General features: G+C 46.6%; 2 protein-coding genes and 1 pseudogene across 5 annotated transcripts in view; 2 read left to right on the plus strand and 1 right to left on the minus strand.

Moving 5' to 3' along the window:
• The window catches only part of SLC20A2 (solute carrier family 20 member 2), a 57165-nt gene extending 49805 nt beyond the window's left edge, over positions 1-7360 (plus strand). For 3 of the 4 annotated variants that reach the window (XM_023507667.1, XM_023507668.1, XM_023507669.1), the window contains one exon: positions 5888-6169. In XM_023507667.1, coding sequence (XP_023363435.1) covers positions 5888-6052 — 165 coding nt within the window. In that variant the 3' untranslated portion in view covers positions 6053-6169. Of the gene's footprint in view, positions 1-5887 lie in introns of all 4 variants that reach the window. The other variant, XM_012812229.2, reaches the window with a different exon arrangement.
• Positions 7361-11684: 4324 nt separating this feature from the next.
• LOC111721891 lies at positions 11685-11784 on the plus strand (annotated as a pseudogene).
• A 4149-nt stretch (positions 11785-15933) lies between these two features.
• The window catches only part of VDAC3 (voltage dependent anion channel 3), a 13257-nt gene continuing 11634 nt past the window's right edge, over positions 15934-17556 (minus strand). The window contains exons 8-9 of the mRNA XM_003801069.3: positions 16870-16927; positions 15934-16468 (exon numbers count right to left, since the gene is read on the minus strand). Of these exons, the coding sequence (XP_003801117.1) occupies positions 16377-16468; positions 16870-16927 (150 nt within the window). The 3' untranslated portion in view covers positions 15934-16376. The remainder of the gene's footprint in view (positions 16469-16869; positions 16928-17556) is intronic.

A 17556-nucleotide genomic window follows, 5' to 3' on the forward strand; every position in this document is an offset into this window, starting at 1 on the left:
CACTGAGATCACATGTGTGCTGCCCTGTTAGCCTCCCATGGGGCCGCCTCCACTGAGATCACACGTGTGCTCCCGTGTTAGCCTCCCACGGGCCCACCTCCACTGAGATCACACGTGTGCTGCCGTGTTAGCCTCCCACGGGGCCCGCCTCCACTGAGATCACCCGTGTACTGCCGTGTTAGCCTCCCACGGGGCCCGCCTCTCAGTCCCAGCCCAGAGCCTGGTGAGAGCTGGCAGTGGAGGTAGAAATAAACAGAAGTCACCTCAGTGGAAATGGAAGACAGAGTCGTTCCAAGTTTTTCTATTCCTTGCATGATGCCTAAAGTAATGGTATTGCCTTAGAGGAAACATCAAATGGAGGCCTGATTCCTGGTGTTGACCTGCCAGGCACTCCCAGGCTCAGAGCTGCATGAGAGGCAATTCTGTGTCCTGGGCTGGGTGCTGTTGCTGTCAGGAGGGGCCTTGAGGTTAATGAAGAGGATGCAGGTTCCGTGAGTTCCAGGGGTATCCACGGCCAGGACAGCTGAAGCCAGGACTAGGACCCAGGTCTGCCCAGTGCCTGGAGATAATTCTCAACTACCTACAAGGGGTCTCCTATACACAGAAATGCTCAACAGCCTCCACCAAGCAAAAGCCGCTTCTAGATTTTTCCCGGGTTCACACCTGTGTATCATTTAAGGAAAGCAGGCCTGTGCCTCCTGTGTGGTGTGTAGCCTGAGGAACACAGCAGCTACTTTTATTGACCCATAGTTTCAGAATTCCAACCAATATGTTTATAAACACATGCCAGCTAAATGCAGACGGCTTGGTGTTTCAAATAAATATTAAGGTCAGGTTGCACTCAGGAAAGCATTTCCAGTGGGCTGGCAGCACATTTAAGACAAAGCTGGGCCTCCATGTCATAAAGAATCAGCCTGATTGGAAAGAGGAAAGCCTCACTCTCATTGGAAAGAATTTTTCCTTCTTTGCTACAGCATATAAAAATACCTCATCTCTATAAATTTTCATTATAAAATCAGCCTGCCTGCTGAGTGCTGCGGAGTGCCGGGCACTGTGCTAGTGGGCTGGACACACGCCGTCCTTCGGCCCTACAGCAACCCTGTTGGAGTCGGTTCTGCTGGTCCCAGTTCATGCAGTCAGCACGTGGCAAAGCCAGGGCTCATGTCCCCACCCGTGCTGATCACGGTCACGGGGCCTGGCCACAGCTGAGGAGTCTGGAGCGGCTGCTCTGCTGGCACTGGGGACATTAGCTCATTGACTGTTGCCCAAGGACCATCAGAGGAGGGTTCTGACATCCTGCGGCTTCACAGATGAGCAAACTGAGGCAGAGAAGGGTCACTCAGCACACACAGGGACACAACCTGGTGGCCACGGGAGGCAGCGCGACCCTGCTCCTCCTCCACTGCTCCTTTCCTAATTTGGATTCTTTAAAAATTACCAAAGGAACACATGTGCACTGAAATATTCCAAACAGAAGCAGTATATGGAATGAAAAATGACATCTCCCCTGTGCCTCACTTCAGTTCACATCAGCTGTGGGAACAGAGGAAAGTGTGGCTAAGTACATTCTTTCCTGGGGAAATAGGCTCAGGCTTTTCTTGGAGACAGTCTCACTCTGTTGCCCTCAGTAGAGTGATGTGGCTCTCATAGCTTACAGCAATCTCAATCTCCTAGGTTCAAGAGGCCTTCTTGCCTCAGCCTCCCAAGTAGCTGGGACTAAGGGCATCTGCCACTACTCCTAGCTAAGTTTTCTATTTTTAGTAGACATAGGGTCTCACTCTTGCTCAGACTGGTCTTGAATTCCTGAAGCAATCTACCTATCTCAGCCTCCCAGAATGCTGGGATTACAGGCATGAGCCACTGCATCGGCCTCCCACCTAATATTTTTAATTCTTTTGTAGACATGGGGCTGTCTGGAACCCCTGGCACCAAGAGATTCTCCCACCTTGGGCTCCCAAAGTGCTGGGATTACAGGCGTGCGCCACCGTGCCCGGCCTTGAACTGTTTATTTAAATAAATGTAACACTATCTTTTTAATGATTAATTCTGCTGTTAAGCAAGCCTGGGGAAGGCAAACTCTTTCACACCAGTTGAAAGATCCTTGAAAAGCCAACACAAGTTTGGTTTTTCTGCACCGCTGTTATTTACTCAGCTAACTGTATCAGCAAGTCAAATCTGTGCTGAGGTGTAAGGTGTTAAAGCTGACAGTACTAATGTCACTAACAACACCAAACTCCAGAATACAATTTGTAAGATAGAGGAAAAGCATAAAAAGCTTATAAAAAAACTAAACCCTTACCTTTAAGTGTTGTTTCCCACACTCTGCACCTGTGTGTACTGTATAAGGAAGGGTCCTGAGGGACTTAATGTCTATTTTATAGGGACCTTAGTGAATAAATTGCATGTTACCGTTGTGCTAAAGCATCTCCACGGACTGTATCTGTCTGTGATAAGCTGCATTTCCATTGAGCTGATGAGAAGTATTACTAGGGTAGCTCACTGGCACTTGAAACACATCCTCCCGCCAGGGCACCGCAGTGATGCATCCTCTGTGATGGGTGAAGCCCCACCCGCAGGGATTCTAGTCAGTGTCTTCAATGTCACTATCATGGACGTGTGGACAAAACCAGTCCCTGGGAACTAAGGACAGAGTCCTGGCTCCCAAGAACTTGCAGTGCAGCCAGCAAGTGACTGTCCTCAAAGCCTGATAGAGGAGCTGAGAGGAGCTCACGGCGGCCGTCACCCCCAGCACTTACTCTCTCCCATCACGTTTATTTCCTCTGCATGTAATAGTCCACAAGTGATGGCTCGGCACCTGTGGCTCAAGCAGCTAAGGCGCCAGCCACATACACCTAAGGTGGCGGGTTCAAATCCCCAGCCTGGGCCAGCCAAACAACAATGATGGCTGCAACCAAAAAATGGCCAGGCGTTGTGGCGGGTGCCTGTGGTCCCAGCTACTTGGGAGGCTGAGGCAGGAGACTCGCTTGAGCCCAGGAGTTGGAGGTTGCTGTGAGCTGTGATGCCACGGCACTCTACCCAGGGGGATAGCTTGAGGCTCTGTCTCAAAAAAAAAAAAAAAAAAAAAAAAGAGACGAGAGGGGAAAAGGAGGGAGGGGGGGGGGGGGGGGGGGGGGGAGTAGCATTAAGAATGGGGCCCTCTGAAACCGTGAACCTGGAAACATTAAAGGGTCTTGGGGGCCACATAAAAATCATAAATCAATCACATCCGATTTTCAGGAATAATTTTCTCGGGTGTGATAAATTTGAGTTTCCTACTGAGAGCCATCCATCAGAAGCTGGGCAGAAGTTGAGAACTTGGGGACAAAAGTTGGAAACTGACCCGGTGCAGTGGCTGAGGCCTGCAATTTCAGCACTGAGAGGCCCAGGCAGGAGGATTTCTTGAGCTCAGAGTTCAAGACCAAGAGCAAGAGAAAGAGAAAGAGCCCCCTCTCTACTAAAAATAGATAAAACTAGCCAAGTGTGGTGGTGATGCCTGCAGTCCCAGCTACTCAGGAGACTGGGGCAGGAGGATCATTTAAGCCCAAAGTTTGAGGTTGCTGTGAGCTATGACACCACAGCACTCTACCTAGGGTGACAAAGTAAGATACTGTCTCAACAAAAAACCAAACAAATCATCAGTTTCAGGGAATATTACTTTTAAAGCCTAAATATAAGCTATGTGAATGAAGATATTAGTCATGGAACTTTAATAACAGGGAAAAAAATGGAAGCAAGTTGAAAAATGGTCAAGAAATTAAGGTCTGTCCACCTAAGTGGTACAGTTTCACATGATAGTCAAAAGCTGAGCAGACTATAAAAAGATGATTACGATGCTAATTCTTTTAAGAAAAGGAAATAGTATTATGCCCTATTATTTACAAATCAAGGTATACCTATAAAAAAAGACTAGAAAGGAATATATAAATCTGATGAAAGTGGGGTTCTGGGTAATTGTCTACACCTCAAATTACATAAACGTGTAATAATACTATTATATTATCAGTAAGTCTTTTTTTAGACAATGTTTTAAAAAGGAAGGGGACAAAGATAAACTTGAAATTGAGGGCCTTCTCCCTAAGGGAGTCCAGAACAAGTGGAAATGTGTTGCAAAGGGAGGTGCTCTTGAGAGACCGCGGGTTACAGGCAGAGTTTAGTCCCAGACGCAAATGTTTGTAGAGTTGATTGCTTCTGAACCACCAACAGAAAGAACTTAGCCCGTCTTCAGGTGGTAGAAAACTCTGGATGTCCAGCATGTTCTAGGACTGCTAAGCTGTTACCACGTTCAGACCATGCACCGACCATCACCAAAGAGTGGGAATGAAGCCCTCGTTTTGATGACCCCTCATACAGTTCCCTGGAGATGCAGGGACTTGCTGGCTAATCACAGTTCAGGTTGACAAAATGTCGGACTGACTTGCCTGGAAAGATGCTGCTGGGTTGGGTGTTCTGCTTTGCTTCCATAGGAGTTCAGTGTTAGGTTTTACTTTCCATGTCTAGACCTCTGCTGCTTTAAATCACCTTTCTTGTTTGAACCTCATTTGCCACTGCTAATTCTCGAGTATTTGTGGCCCAGTAGAGACAAAGCTTTTTTTTTTAGACAGAGTTTCATTCTGTTGCCCTGGGTAGAGTGCTATGGTGTCTTAGCTCACAGCAACCTCAAACTCTTGGGCTCAAGCAATCCTCTTGCCTCAGCCTCCCAAGTAGCTGGGGCTACAAGCTCCCGCCACAATGCCTGGCTAGTTTCTTTATTTTTAGTAGAGCTGGGGTATCATGTTGCTCAAGGTGGCTCAGAATGCCTGAGCTTAGGTCATCCACCTACCTCAGCCTCCCAGAGTGCTAGGATTACAGGCGTGAGCCCCTGCACCCAGCCGAGACAAAGTGTATTTTATGGAGGTCTTGCAGAATCCAGCTGGCTTGTGACCAAGGGGCACCTGCAAACCTGCAAACCTCTGTGAGCTTAACTACTCTCCACATGAGATGTGAGATGTTACGGGCATTGTATTTTGCTTGTGATTTGAATTTCCCAAGGTACTTAAAGTTATGTCTTTTTTCCTTTTTAAAATTTCAAGAAACCGTAAGTAAACTACAAGTGTTTAGAAAAACACTTAAGTCGGTGCTAACATTCTGATTTTCAGGTAGCTATAACTGTCATTTTGAGTTGTGACAGTTTTGATTCAATCACATTTACTTATGCCCCTTTTATTAATTCAGTTACTTCTAATTAGCTAAAGCTGAAGGGCCAAAGAGATGGAGAGAAAACCAGTTTAAAATCAAGAGGCCTAAATTCTAGTTCTCAATCTGCCACTGATTTAGTCTCTCTTTACACGGCCAGTGTGATCCTGCGTCATCCTCTGTAGAATGAGTCTGCTGGATGAGATGTTTCCCAGGGTCTTCTCCAGCTCAGCATGTCAGGACTCAGAAACCCTGAGACAAGGAGTCGTTCTCGCCTTTTCACTGTGAACACAGGTTCACAGTGAGCTGCTTGGGGCACGTCCAGACAAGGACACTGGCTCGTTTACAAGGTCCACTCAAACAGCAGATCTAGGTAGAAAAGTGCATTAGAACCGGATACCGGATAGAATAGTCCTAAAATGGGGCGGCACCTGTGGCTCAAGGAGTAGGGCGCTGGCCCCGTATGCCAGAGGTGGCAAGTTCAAACCCGGTCCCGGCCAACAACTGCAAAAAAAAAAAAGAGTCCTAAAACAATAAAACCTAAAATTACTTTGAAAGCTTCACCAAATTTAGGGGAAAGAGTTGGTGACTTCCCGTGTAGCTTGGGTCTAAGACTAACACCTCTACGGTTGGTTGAATAGACCAAGTAGACTTGGTGTTTCGCCTGCAATTCCTGGACCTCCATTTTTACTTCAAAACGCTTGTGCTCCTGCAGGTGGGCTCGGTGGTAGCCGTGGGCTGGATCCGCTCTAGGAAGGCTGTAGACTGGCGTCTCTTCCGGAACATCTTTGTGGCCTGGTTTGTGACTGTGCCCGTGGCCGGGCTATTCAGCGCTGCCATCATGGCACTCCTCATGTATGGGATCCTGCCGTATGTGTGACGTGTCTCCTCCCAGTCGGAGCAGCTAAAGGGATGGTCTGGGGTGGTTGTGCGGGAGCAGTGTGCCCTCCTGGCGCACACATGTCCTGACTGCATGTGGCTGTCTCGTGACCAGCTCTCCACGTCCCTCTCTGGGGCACCACGCCACGCTGCTCACCCAGGCTGCGGATCGTCTCCTCACAGAGCCGACTTACCTGCTGTACATAATCTGCGTTACACGGTATCGTGGTGACATACTGTGTGCAGTTACTTACATATTAAATACGTATTGTCCACATAGAATAGGTCCCGTTACTTCAGACATATTCAAGCTGGGAGTGGAGATCATTGCCTAGAATTCAATATCCCGTAAATCTTGTACATAACAATTTCAGTGGCAAATTTTAAGAGCCTTTTAAAAGGAATGTTTTGATTGGAAAATGATTCTTTTCCAAATGATGTTTCCTGTCTGACATACTGTAAACGAAGTAGAAACAGAGGCTCGACGCCAGCCTGGGGGTGCACGCAGGTGGGCGTGATGCCAGGACGAGGTCACAAGTGCTTTCACTGAAGAATTTGTTCATATACTGTGTATGATTATCCTGTAATATATCATTATGGCTTTTGTAAATACTTAAAACTGTAATTTTTTTAATGGTGTGCTTCCCTTATACTTTTCTGATCAGAGAATTTTGGAAAGTACCAAAGAAGCAGGGGAATAGTTTGCCAGTATTATGTTTTCCCGTTGTCTGTCTCCCCGCACCCCGGGTCACTGCGGAGCAGGACTGCCAAGGGCCTGCCTGCCCCAGAGCAGCACATGTGGCCCTCACCCACCAGCAGCACCGCTGCCGCCACACGCCACCCCCTGGGCAGCCCTGCAGTGGCCTTTCCCTTGTCACCAACGCAGAGATGTGCAGACGTGAGGCTGTGTGGCTGACACTACATATCCATCCAGTTTAAATTTTCATCCCTGTTCTCCCCGGCAGCCCCAAGAACAGACTTCTCAAGTCACACGTTAACACAGATGAGGCCTTTTATGTGCTTTGACATTGTAGAAATTCAGGGCAGGGGGGAAAGAGTTGAAATATTTGAAAATACACTGGATTTAAGGCGTTCCCTGAGGCCTCCGCTGTGCTGCATGTCCCCATGTTCTACTGTAGTCCCCTGGGTTCTCTTTTGATAGCGGGAGGAAGTACGACTAATGTTAGAGCCTGAAACTATGGAAATGCTGCTAAAATTTTTATATTGACAAACATTTTCTTGGTACTTCATCATGATTTTTCATTAATCAACCATATTAAATTTATAATAAAAATGCCCCTCAAATGTTTGCCTCAGAAGTCTTTTTCTAAATATCTACATAATGTTTTCAGAGTTGCCACAATAATAAAAGCTACATCATTTGGTCACTTGGCATTTTTCAAATACCTTTCTTTGAACCCCCCCCCTATTTTACTATTACATGTTTGTACAAAAAACATACGAGCAGGAAGAGGAACAAGTGACCCCCACGTCCAGCATTCAGAACCCCCCCCTCCCCCATCAGCCCTGTGTGCACTGACCCTTCAGGAATGAAGCGTCTGGCCAGGGGGCTCGTCCCTGGATCGGGACTCCTGTGACTAGGGCTGTCACACCCCTGTGTGAAGCCTTCCCTACTTCACCCAGACTTTGGAGGACAGTTGGCAAGTCAGTTTAGACGCTCAGGGCCTAGGCAGGGAAGTGCAGACCCTCTCCAGCTGTATTTTTGGCTCAAACAGTCAAAAGGAAAAAAGAATTGGGGATTGGGAGAGGTGTTCCGTCCCGGTGGCAGCACCTGGCACCAGCTCCATTTCCCTTAGGACTGGGACCGGTACCTGGTGAGGAAATGTGCCCAGGTATAAGAAATTCTTCTCCACAAAGAAATAATGCCCTAAGCCTTTCATTTACTCCACTTTTGATAAAAATTCAAGAAAAAATTCATATTCCTCTTAAATTTATTTATAAGAAAAATAATAGCACAACACAATGCAGGCAAACAGTGTCCAGCCCAGCCTGCGGGTTCAGGAGGATTCTGCAGCTTTCACCCCTGTCCCAGGGAAGGGCGCAGGCGGAGTCCCGGAAAGCGAACCAGGCACGAAGGTCACACCAGTGAGCGTTCTTAGGACTAAGCAGCTGCCCTTTTGAGAGCCACTCACCATCCACGCCTCTCCAGCCTCTCATCTGACAGAGATGGCCACAGGCCAGCAGTGCCCTGGAGGGAGGGTCCCCTCCCACTCGGCCTTCTCCCCCTGAAGTGATGCTCCTGGAGTCCACTGGGCAGCAGAGGCTCTGTGGGTGGTGATGGGGGACAGTGGGGCTGGGCACAGCCTACTCCCAGGCAAGGGGACAATGGTGGAGGGCTCCTCTGTCCCAGGCCACAAACCAGCCCACATTCCTACCCTGAGGATCTCAGTTCCTCAGCGCTGCTCTATCATACAAACAGGCCCCAGCAAAGGCAAGCCCCACCCGCCTGGCTTCCCACTGTTACTCTGTTCATCTGTCACTTCACTCCAAATAGGAGAATGGTTCTTAAAGAAAGCTTCTTAGCCTGAGTAACAGTGGGCCCACCTCTCCTCTAGAACTAGAAAAATAGCTGGGCATTGTGGTGGGTCACCATTACTCGGGAGGCTGAGACAAGAGAATCACTGAGCCCAGGAATTTGAGGTTGCTGTGAACTGTGATGCTGCAGCACTCTACCTTGAGTGACAAGTAAGACTCTGTCTCAAAAAAAAAAAAAAAAAAAAAAGGCTCCTGAGTGGCAGGACTGGACTCAGAGTTTAGAGTTCAACTCCTGCCTGAGTGGCCTTGGGAAACTTCCTGACCCCAGTGAGACCATCTCCCAGGAGAGTGAGGAGTTGAGGGAGCAGGGGGAGAAAAGGGGGCCACTATAGTGCCTGGCCTGGGACTCAGGCTCCTGAGCAAGTGTTTGTCCTGTCTGGTGGGTGAAACGTTCAGTCACTACCCTGCTCTTGTACAGTGTGTGCCCTCAGGACTGTGGTGAGGACAGCAACAAACCGGATCATGAAAAAGTATTATCAAAAAACCTGCCAGCTGAACAAGACAAGAGGACGAGAAAGAAACTAGAGACAGGGCTGTCTGATTTCTGGGGGGATCTAGGGGAACCCACGAGCTGTGGGGAGAACTGGGGAGACCTGTGGGCTAGAGGGGGAACTGGCGGGACGGTGGGCTGTGGGCAGCCTGGGTGTTAACTGCATAGCTCTGCTCTTACCTATACTTGGGCGGTCGCCATCCTTTATTACTGACAAGGTAAGAAAATAACCCTGAAGCATATTACGAAGAAAGAAAAACAGCACCCACGTGTCTTCATCCCACCACCATCTTTCTGGACCATTTTCATTTCCCTAATTTGACTGGATCTTTGGAATACTGGGAGCTGTCTGTCACTAAGGCACAGGAGGACAGCGTAGGTGGCCACAGCTTCCTGACCTAATTTCCCTAATCTGCCCACTGTCAGCAGCTGCAGTCTCCAGAAAAAGGGGAGGCCCTGCGGAGCAGGTGATAGCTGATAAACCAAGTAGGGAGGAAGCCCAGGGAGAAAGCGTGGGGGGCTCCACCTGCCTCTTTCTATAGAGGAAACATGAGGAGCTGAACAAGACTTTAAGAGTATCAGACTCAATGAGAAAGACCTACCGTTCTCCGTGCAGCTAGAACTAAACCTACTTCAGCAGCACAAGGGGTTGAGGTCAAACGGGGAATTTCCTTGCTTTTCTCAAGATTTTCCATTTAAAGATGAAATCAAACCCTGAATTTACAGATTCCAAACCTTGAGTGGGTAAGGAAGTGGGCAAGGTCAAAGGCTAGAATTGAATGACCTTGCAGAAAACTGCAGACAACAGTGGCCCCTAGTGGCTGTGGCGTCCAAAGACAGCAGCACCAATGCAAACCCCCAGGAAGACACATCAGTAGACCCCACTGACCCCACAACCTCAGGAGTCAGACCATTCCCTGGTGGACAACCCAGACCTCGGGGCGAGATCCTGAAAAGCACACAGAGAAAGCTGTGCTCCCTCTCACTGTTCCCTTCCGTGGGACAGGGATACGTTTAGCCCCCATACCTGCTTCTCCACCCCACTTAATCCACCAGGAGGAAGGAGGGTCCTCACCCTGCATGTTCAGGAAGGACTGGGCACGCTAGAGTCAGGACCTCCCACCTTCCTACTGGGAGGGAGACTGGGTAGAAGGGAGCCCCGCCCTGGCCCAGCACTGCCCTCACCCTAAGCCCCAGCACACCCAGCCTGTATCAGTGGGGAGGATGATGTTTTGGCCTCTATCCACTGACACCTTGTCCTAACTTACAATTTGTTTAAAAGCTGGGGAGGCAGGATGGTGTATTATCAGGCCTTATCCTGGAAGGCCCCTGAGGCATAGCAGGGTCTGTGAGGAGGGGCAGATGAAATGCAGAAAGCTCCTCACATGGACACAATACAGACACTGATAATCGGGGTGGAGAACAGAGAGGCTGGGAAGGAACCTTAGTGCTGACGTTTAATGGAAGCCCAGAGAAAAAGAAGGTTTGTTTCTCAAGGCCAAGGAGCAGAAGAGGCCAAGTCAAAGAGCTGCATGCGAGCACACCAGAGGCCACAGCCTTCACATGCAGGACGCAGCAGTCTCCACACACATTTAAGGATTACACCACAGGCGGCACAGAAGTGGCTTCCTTTCTTTTCTAGATCTGTTCCTATACAAGATTCTAGAACCTGAGGCTCAGAAAGGTGGCCACAAGCCTCCAAGGACAGAGAATTCAGAAGTTTTAGGACATTTATTGTCCTCCCTGTGTCTCGAGCAGAGAGAACATCACAGTATGACGATGGGTTAGCAATGGACCATGATTCTCCCCAGTCACTTGCAGAAGTAATTAATATGTAAAATGTGATGTGCTAGCTCATGCCTATCGGTCTATTTTCACAGCAAATGACACTACTTTGACCGCTGGGCAATTCCCCTAAAGAGGAACAAGTGGCATTTGTTGCCTTGACCAATGTGATGCTTTCCGAGGCAGACGGAGCCAGAACTTAGCACGTGTTAAGTGTGCTGCCTGCAAGGGGGCCCCTGACCTTCCCAAGCAGTAATATTCATTAGAGGGTTTTCTCCCAATTACAGAAATATGGAACTTGCTGCAGAAAACTGGAAAAATATAATAAGCATGAAATAAAAATTAACTTGCAAGTCTACCTTCCTGTGATAATAAAAATATTAACATTTTTGGAAAATTTTCTCCGATATTTGCATATAATTTTTTTTAAAAATTGCGAGTAGTTTACTCTTATTTTTTAATGCAATATTATCTGTGAACATTTCTTTATGGTTACTTTGAAAACATGATTTTAAGCCAGATGTGGTGGCTCTCAATTATAATCCTAGAAATTTGGGAGACTGAAGTGGGTGGATTCCTTGAGATCAGGAGTTCAAGACCAGCCTAAGCAAGACTGAGACTCCATCTCTACTAAAAAGAGAAAAACTAGATGGGCATTGTGGTGGACACCTAGAGTCCCAGCTACTCGGGCATCTGAGGCAAGAGGATCGCTTGAGTCCTAGTTTCAGGTTGCTGTGAGCTATGACCCAACAGAACATTACCCAGGGCCACAGAGTGACACTCTGTCTCAAAGAAACAACCAGTGCTAGCTTCAGGAATACTAAATTGGAACGACACAGAGAAGACCAGCATGGCCCCTGCGCAAGCATGACATGCAAATTCGTGTAGCAATCCATATTCTTATAGGAGACTTGTTTTTAAAAAAACCACGATTTTAGCCAGGCCTGGTGGCACACACTCCCAGCAACTTGGGAGGCTGAGATGGGAGGATCATTCAGGCCTGGGAGTTCAAGACCAGCCTGGGCAACTCAGACCTATCACTTAAAAAGCAATTTTTTTTAAACTATGATTTTTAAGAACTCAGTAATATTCCTTGTATTGAACATACCATAATTTATTGAATCACTGCCTTGTGGTTTTGCACTTGGACGGCCATCAGCTTTTCATTGTTATGAGAACTGCAGTCAGAAGCCCTGCACATGTCTCTGACCCCTCTGATGACTCCTGGGCACAGCACAGATCACTCCGTATACAGCGCCTGGCACAACACAGGTCACTCCATATACAGCACCCGGCACAACACAGGTGACTCCATATACAGCGCCCGGCACAGCACAGGTCACTCCATACACAGGGCCCAGCACAACACAGGTCACTCCATATACAGTGCCCAGCACAGTACAGGTCACTCCATATACAGTGCCCAGCACGGTACAGGTCACTCTGTATACAGCACCTGGCACAGGACAGGTCACTCCATATACAGCGCCACAATGCAGCACCCTGCACAGTGGTTCATGCACTTTCCTTTCTACACAACTCAAGGACTCTCTCAAGGATGAGGTGCTCAGACACAGCACAGCCAGCCACATGATTCAATCAAGCTGACCTTAGACTACCTACATCCATATTTGGAGTATTGCACTAACACACAGTATCTGGCTCTTCAGCTCCACAAAATAAAATAAATAATTTAAAAAGGACAGCACAAGAGGGAGAAATACAAACCTATGGTGACACCCTTCGCATCCAATTCAGGCCATAGATACCTAGCCTACCAGGCATGAGAAACAAGCAGGGTGCACCTCTGAAGAGACGTGTCCCACAGAACAGTCCTGAGGCACAGGGTGCTCACACCACCCACACAGTGTGGACACCTGCGCCTGGCACTGACCAGGCCATCCAACACCCCATTCACAATGCACAGTAAGATACAAGGTCAGTTAGACTCAGGTGTTAACAAGACAAGAGTTATGGTTTATCCCTACTCATCCCTTTTTCCTTTTCTGTTTTACTTAATCTCTCGTGATGGTAATTGATCCCACAGAAATATCAGAGAAAATTAAATTATAATGATGTTTTATTTTCCGACATAAGTGATGTATAGTTATTACCTATAATTTGGGTAAAGGATATTATTAAGATTATCTTTGGTGGTGATAGAGGAAATATCTTGCACTGAAATTTTTCAAGAAGCAAATATATCTTGCTTTTTTGGGTTTTTTTTCTGAAACAGTCTCAAGTTATCGCCCTGGATAGAGTGCCATGGCGTCATAGCTCATAGCAATCTCCAACTCAGGCTCAAGCCATCCTCTTGCCTCAGTTTTGCCATTTTTATTTATATATTTTTTGAGACAAAGTCTTACTACGTCCTCCTTGGTAGAGTGCCATAGCGTCACAGCTCACAGCAACCTCAAACTCTTAGGTTTAGGCAATTCTCTTGCTTCAGCCTCCCAAGTAGCTGTGACTACAGGTGCCTGCCACAATGCCCAGCTATTTTGTTGTTGTTGCAGTTGTCATTATTGTTTAGCAGGCCAGGCCCAGGTTCAAACCTGCCTGCCATGGTCTATGTGGCCAGTGCCCTTACTATTGAGCTATGGGCGCTGAGCCAGTTTTTTTATTTTTAGTAGAGACAGAGCCTCGCTTTTGCTCAGGGTGGTCTCGAACTCATGAGCTCAAGCAACCCACCTGCCTTGGCCTTCCAGAGTGCTAGGATTACAGGCATGAGCCACCACATCAGGCCTATCTATTGTTTTTAAGACAACCCATCTGGAAACTGAGCAAGCAACCCGTTCATACTTTCACTTTTCACTCTTCATTTCAGTATTGAAATATAGTGTGATTTTTTAAATATAATTTTAATTCACAGAGACAGGGCCCACTCTGTTGCCCGGGCTGGAGAGCAGTGATGCTATCGTAACCTCCAACTCCAGGGCTCAAGCAATCTTCCTGCCCTGGTCCCCCAAAGTGCTGGAATTATAGCATGAGCCATTGCACCCAGCCTAAGCAAGCAATCTGAACAGGCAAATCCGAATTATACATATTAACATTAAAAATAACTCCATTTCACTAGCAGTTAGGAAGATGCAAAATAAAACCAGATAACCATTTTCACCTATAAAACTGGTAACGAGGGAAGCACCTATGGCTACATGCACCGGTCTCATGTACTGAGGGTGGTGGGTTCGAACCCAGCCCCAGCCAAACCACAAACAAACAAACAAACAACAACAACAACAACAACAACAAAACAGGAACAATTTGAGGCCAGGTGCAGTAGCTCACACCTATGATCCTAGCACCCTGGGAGGTGGAGGTGAGTGGATTGCCTGAGCCAGAGCAAGACCCCATCTCTAAAAATAGCCGGGTGTTGTGGTGGGCGCCTGTAGTCTCAGCTACTCAGGAAGCTGAGACAAGGGGATCACTTGAGCCGAAGAAAGGCTGCTGTGAGCTATGATGCCACAGCAGTCTACCACGGGCGACAAAACGAGACTCTCTCAAAACAAAAACCGTAACAATTTGAAAGTTGGGAACAGGATCACTGAGGATTTGGGGACATAGGCACTCACAGTTAGTAGAAATAAAAATTAGCTCACAATTTTGAAGGCCAAGGGTGTACTCCTTATCAACTGCATGTGCCACTTGACTTGGCAATCTCACTTCTAGAAACCTATCCTATGGAACTACATGAACACTAGCCAACAGCCATTAATCACCTGAGGCTATTTAAAGTAATTAAAATTAAAAATTCAGTTCTGGGCAGCACCCGTGGCTCGAGGAGTAGGGTACCAGCCCCATATACCAGAGGTGGTAGGTTCAAACCTGGCCCTGGTCAAAAATTGCAAAGATAAAACTCAGTTCTTCAATTGCCCTAGTTGCATTTCAAGAGTTCAATAGTCATATTTGACTAGTGTCTACCATATAGGACAGTGTAGACATAGGTCCTTATCTCATAGAGTTCTACTAGGCAGTGCTGCTATGGAAACAGTCACAGAGATGGACTTCAATACAGCATTGCTTATAAATTTAAAAAAACTGAATATGACCAAAAAAGGTAATAGTTAAATGAGTTATCACATTTATAGTAAAGTGTACAAATAAAAATATGAAGCAGACATGAACAGAACAACTCCGATAAGTTTAAAAGTACATTGCAAAACAAGAGAAGCATTTTAACATTTTAATGCTATATAATTAGTGTAATTTCTAAAGACACTGAAAAATAATCTCAAGGGTATGTGAAAATGTCACTGGTAGTTGAAGGAGCCGTGATGGGAAAGACTAAGGATTTTCACTTATTGTTTTTATTGAGATAGGGTCTCACTCTCACCCAGGCTAGAGGTGGAGTGGAGTGCTCATAGCTCACTGCCACTTCAAACTCCTGGACTCAAGCAATCTTCCTGCCTCAGCCTCTCAAAGTGCTGGGATTATAGATGTGAGCCATCCCAGCCGGCCAGAATTTTCACCTCTAAGATGATGGACTGAATTTGTTACAAACAGCATATATTATTGCTATGTTAATACAAAAGAAATTTTCAAAATGAGTTCTACTTTTAGAAAGAAAAATGACTTAGCCCCTAGGACATTACTGTCTACTCATTTCATTTCTAAATTGTTAGTTTTTCTTTGGTTATAATTTTTCTACACCTAGTGATCATAAATATGTTTCTACCACCTGGAGGAGCCTCAGATGCATCATCCCCCAGCTCCAGCCCCTCCCGCCATGTCTCTTCCCCACCAAACCCCCCAACCGCACTCTCTCCTTGCCCCTCCTTTCACCCACTCACCCCCACCCCTTCTCTCAGCAGCTTCACCAGCTGCAGGATGATACTCCCCTCTCACAACTGCAGGAGGTGTGACAGACGTGCTGCTCCCCAGCTGAGCCCAACTCACCATCTCCTCCTGCAGCCCAACCCATGGAGAGCAATGAGTAAGGTCAACAAGGCTGAAGGAACAGGCAACAGCACGGACACCGCAGACACCTGCAACAGTGTTCTTCAGAACAAATCACATCAAACAAGAAAACCACTGCTGGCAAGGAAGGTGAGCAGTTATGTTCCAAATGTGATGGGTTTATTTTATTTTACTCTGATGCAAAACCAAAGATTCCACTACAGCACAGAGACTGATATATTCAAAGGTCATGGAAGTGGCGTGGGACATGCAGAGCGTGATGTACAAACTGGAGGGTTGGGTCATTTTCTTTAACGTGACACTACACTGTCGCTGAAGAACACATTTAAATTAACACTGCAGAACTGAACTGAAATGTGGCACAAACAGGACAACTGCCAGGCATGCCTTCAAGCACCTCCCCTGGGATGGACCTGCAATCTCTAGACTTCAGTGTGGGGAGGATTACAATTCTTTGGAAGAATAAAAAGTTCATTCACACTTTTGAAATTTCACAGAAGAATTTTAAGGCCAAAACATAGTGGGTTCATTTCTCTTCACTTCCAAGGACAAATCTGATGTTCTTTCTACTCAAACCACATTAAGCTTCCAGTTCAAATCCCAACCCAACCTTGTGACCTCCTGCATTGAAGTTCTTTCCGTCAATTAAAGCTGATAAGGTCAGTTTGACTCCTAGGAAGAAGAAAACATCAAAATTGCTTGTAACAGATATTACCATCAGAACTGAATTTTCTAGAAGCAATAGATGGCATCTATGGATTATAAGCATACACTGTTACTAGGCTGGCCTAGGGCTATATATAATCATCTGATCCATAATGAGTAAAGCCTGATCATGGCAAACTTTCTTTGGAGTTCAGGTTAAGAGCAAGGAGCCATCAACCAAACTCAAAGGTCCGCGTGACCAAATTTTAAGTAAAATACCTGATCTGTTTTACTTTCTTTATGATCACTAAATGTTACAAAATGGTCTTAACCAACCTACAGTGATTATATAGGTTGTTATGTAAGTTATTTTCATTACTTCTCTATCACTTTCTACCTCAACTCCTTTAATTAATTCTTTTACTTACCTGGTCGAAGGGTCTGAGTATAACCCAGTCCAATCAAGCTGGCATTATTTACTTTAGCCTAAGATTAAGAGACGGAATAAGTTAGAAAAGAATCACCTTCATAAGGCTCAGTTCAATACAACCACCACTTCATGCCTGGAGTTTCCAAAGCTAAAAGCACCTTAGGGCCAACCTAGAATTACTGAACCTGAAAATCTAATAAACATAACGATAAATCTTGTAAGAAGTGAACAGGCCTGGTAGGGATGGTGGGAACAGGAGAATGCATGCTTCAAGGCCTCGAGCAAACTTTAAGACACTGTGCAGCCCAACACCCGTGTACTGACCCCTTTGTGGTGTGAGCGGACAACCCGACAGTGGTTGCACGAACTCTGGTGACAAAAAACAGGTCTAGATTCGAATCTTGGCATTGTCACTTACTGTGGGACCTTGGGCAAGTTATCCAACCTTTCTAAGGCTCAGTTTTCTCACCTATTCAATGGGCATGAGGGTAACGCTAATCACCACATGGAGTATTCTGAGGATGAAATGAGATAATTTACCTGAAGCCCTTAGCACAGTGCCTGGAACTTAGCTCAGTTAGTGTTGTCATTAATAAATGACGAATGGCAACAGGACTACTCATCTAATTCCATGAATTTACAGATAAGAAAATTCTGAGGCCGGCTCGGCGCCTATAGCTCAACC

Source organism: Otolemur garnettii, unplaced genomic scaffold (assembly GCF_000181295.1).
Source record: "Otolemur garnettii isolate 467f Iridium unplaced genomic scaffold, OtoGar3 scaffold00197, whole genome shotgun sequence".
Classification (NCBI taxonomy): domain Eukaryota; kingdom Metazoa; phylum Chordata; class Mammalia; order Primates; family Galagidae; genus Otolemur; species Otolemur garnettii.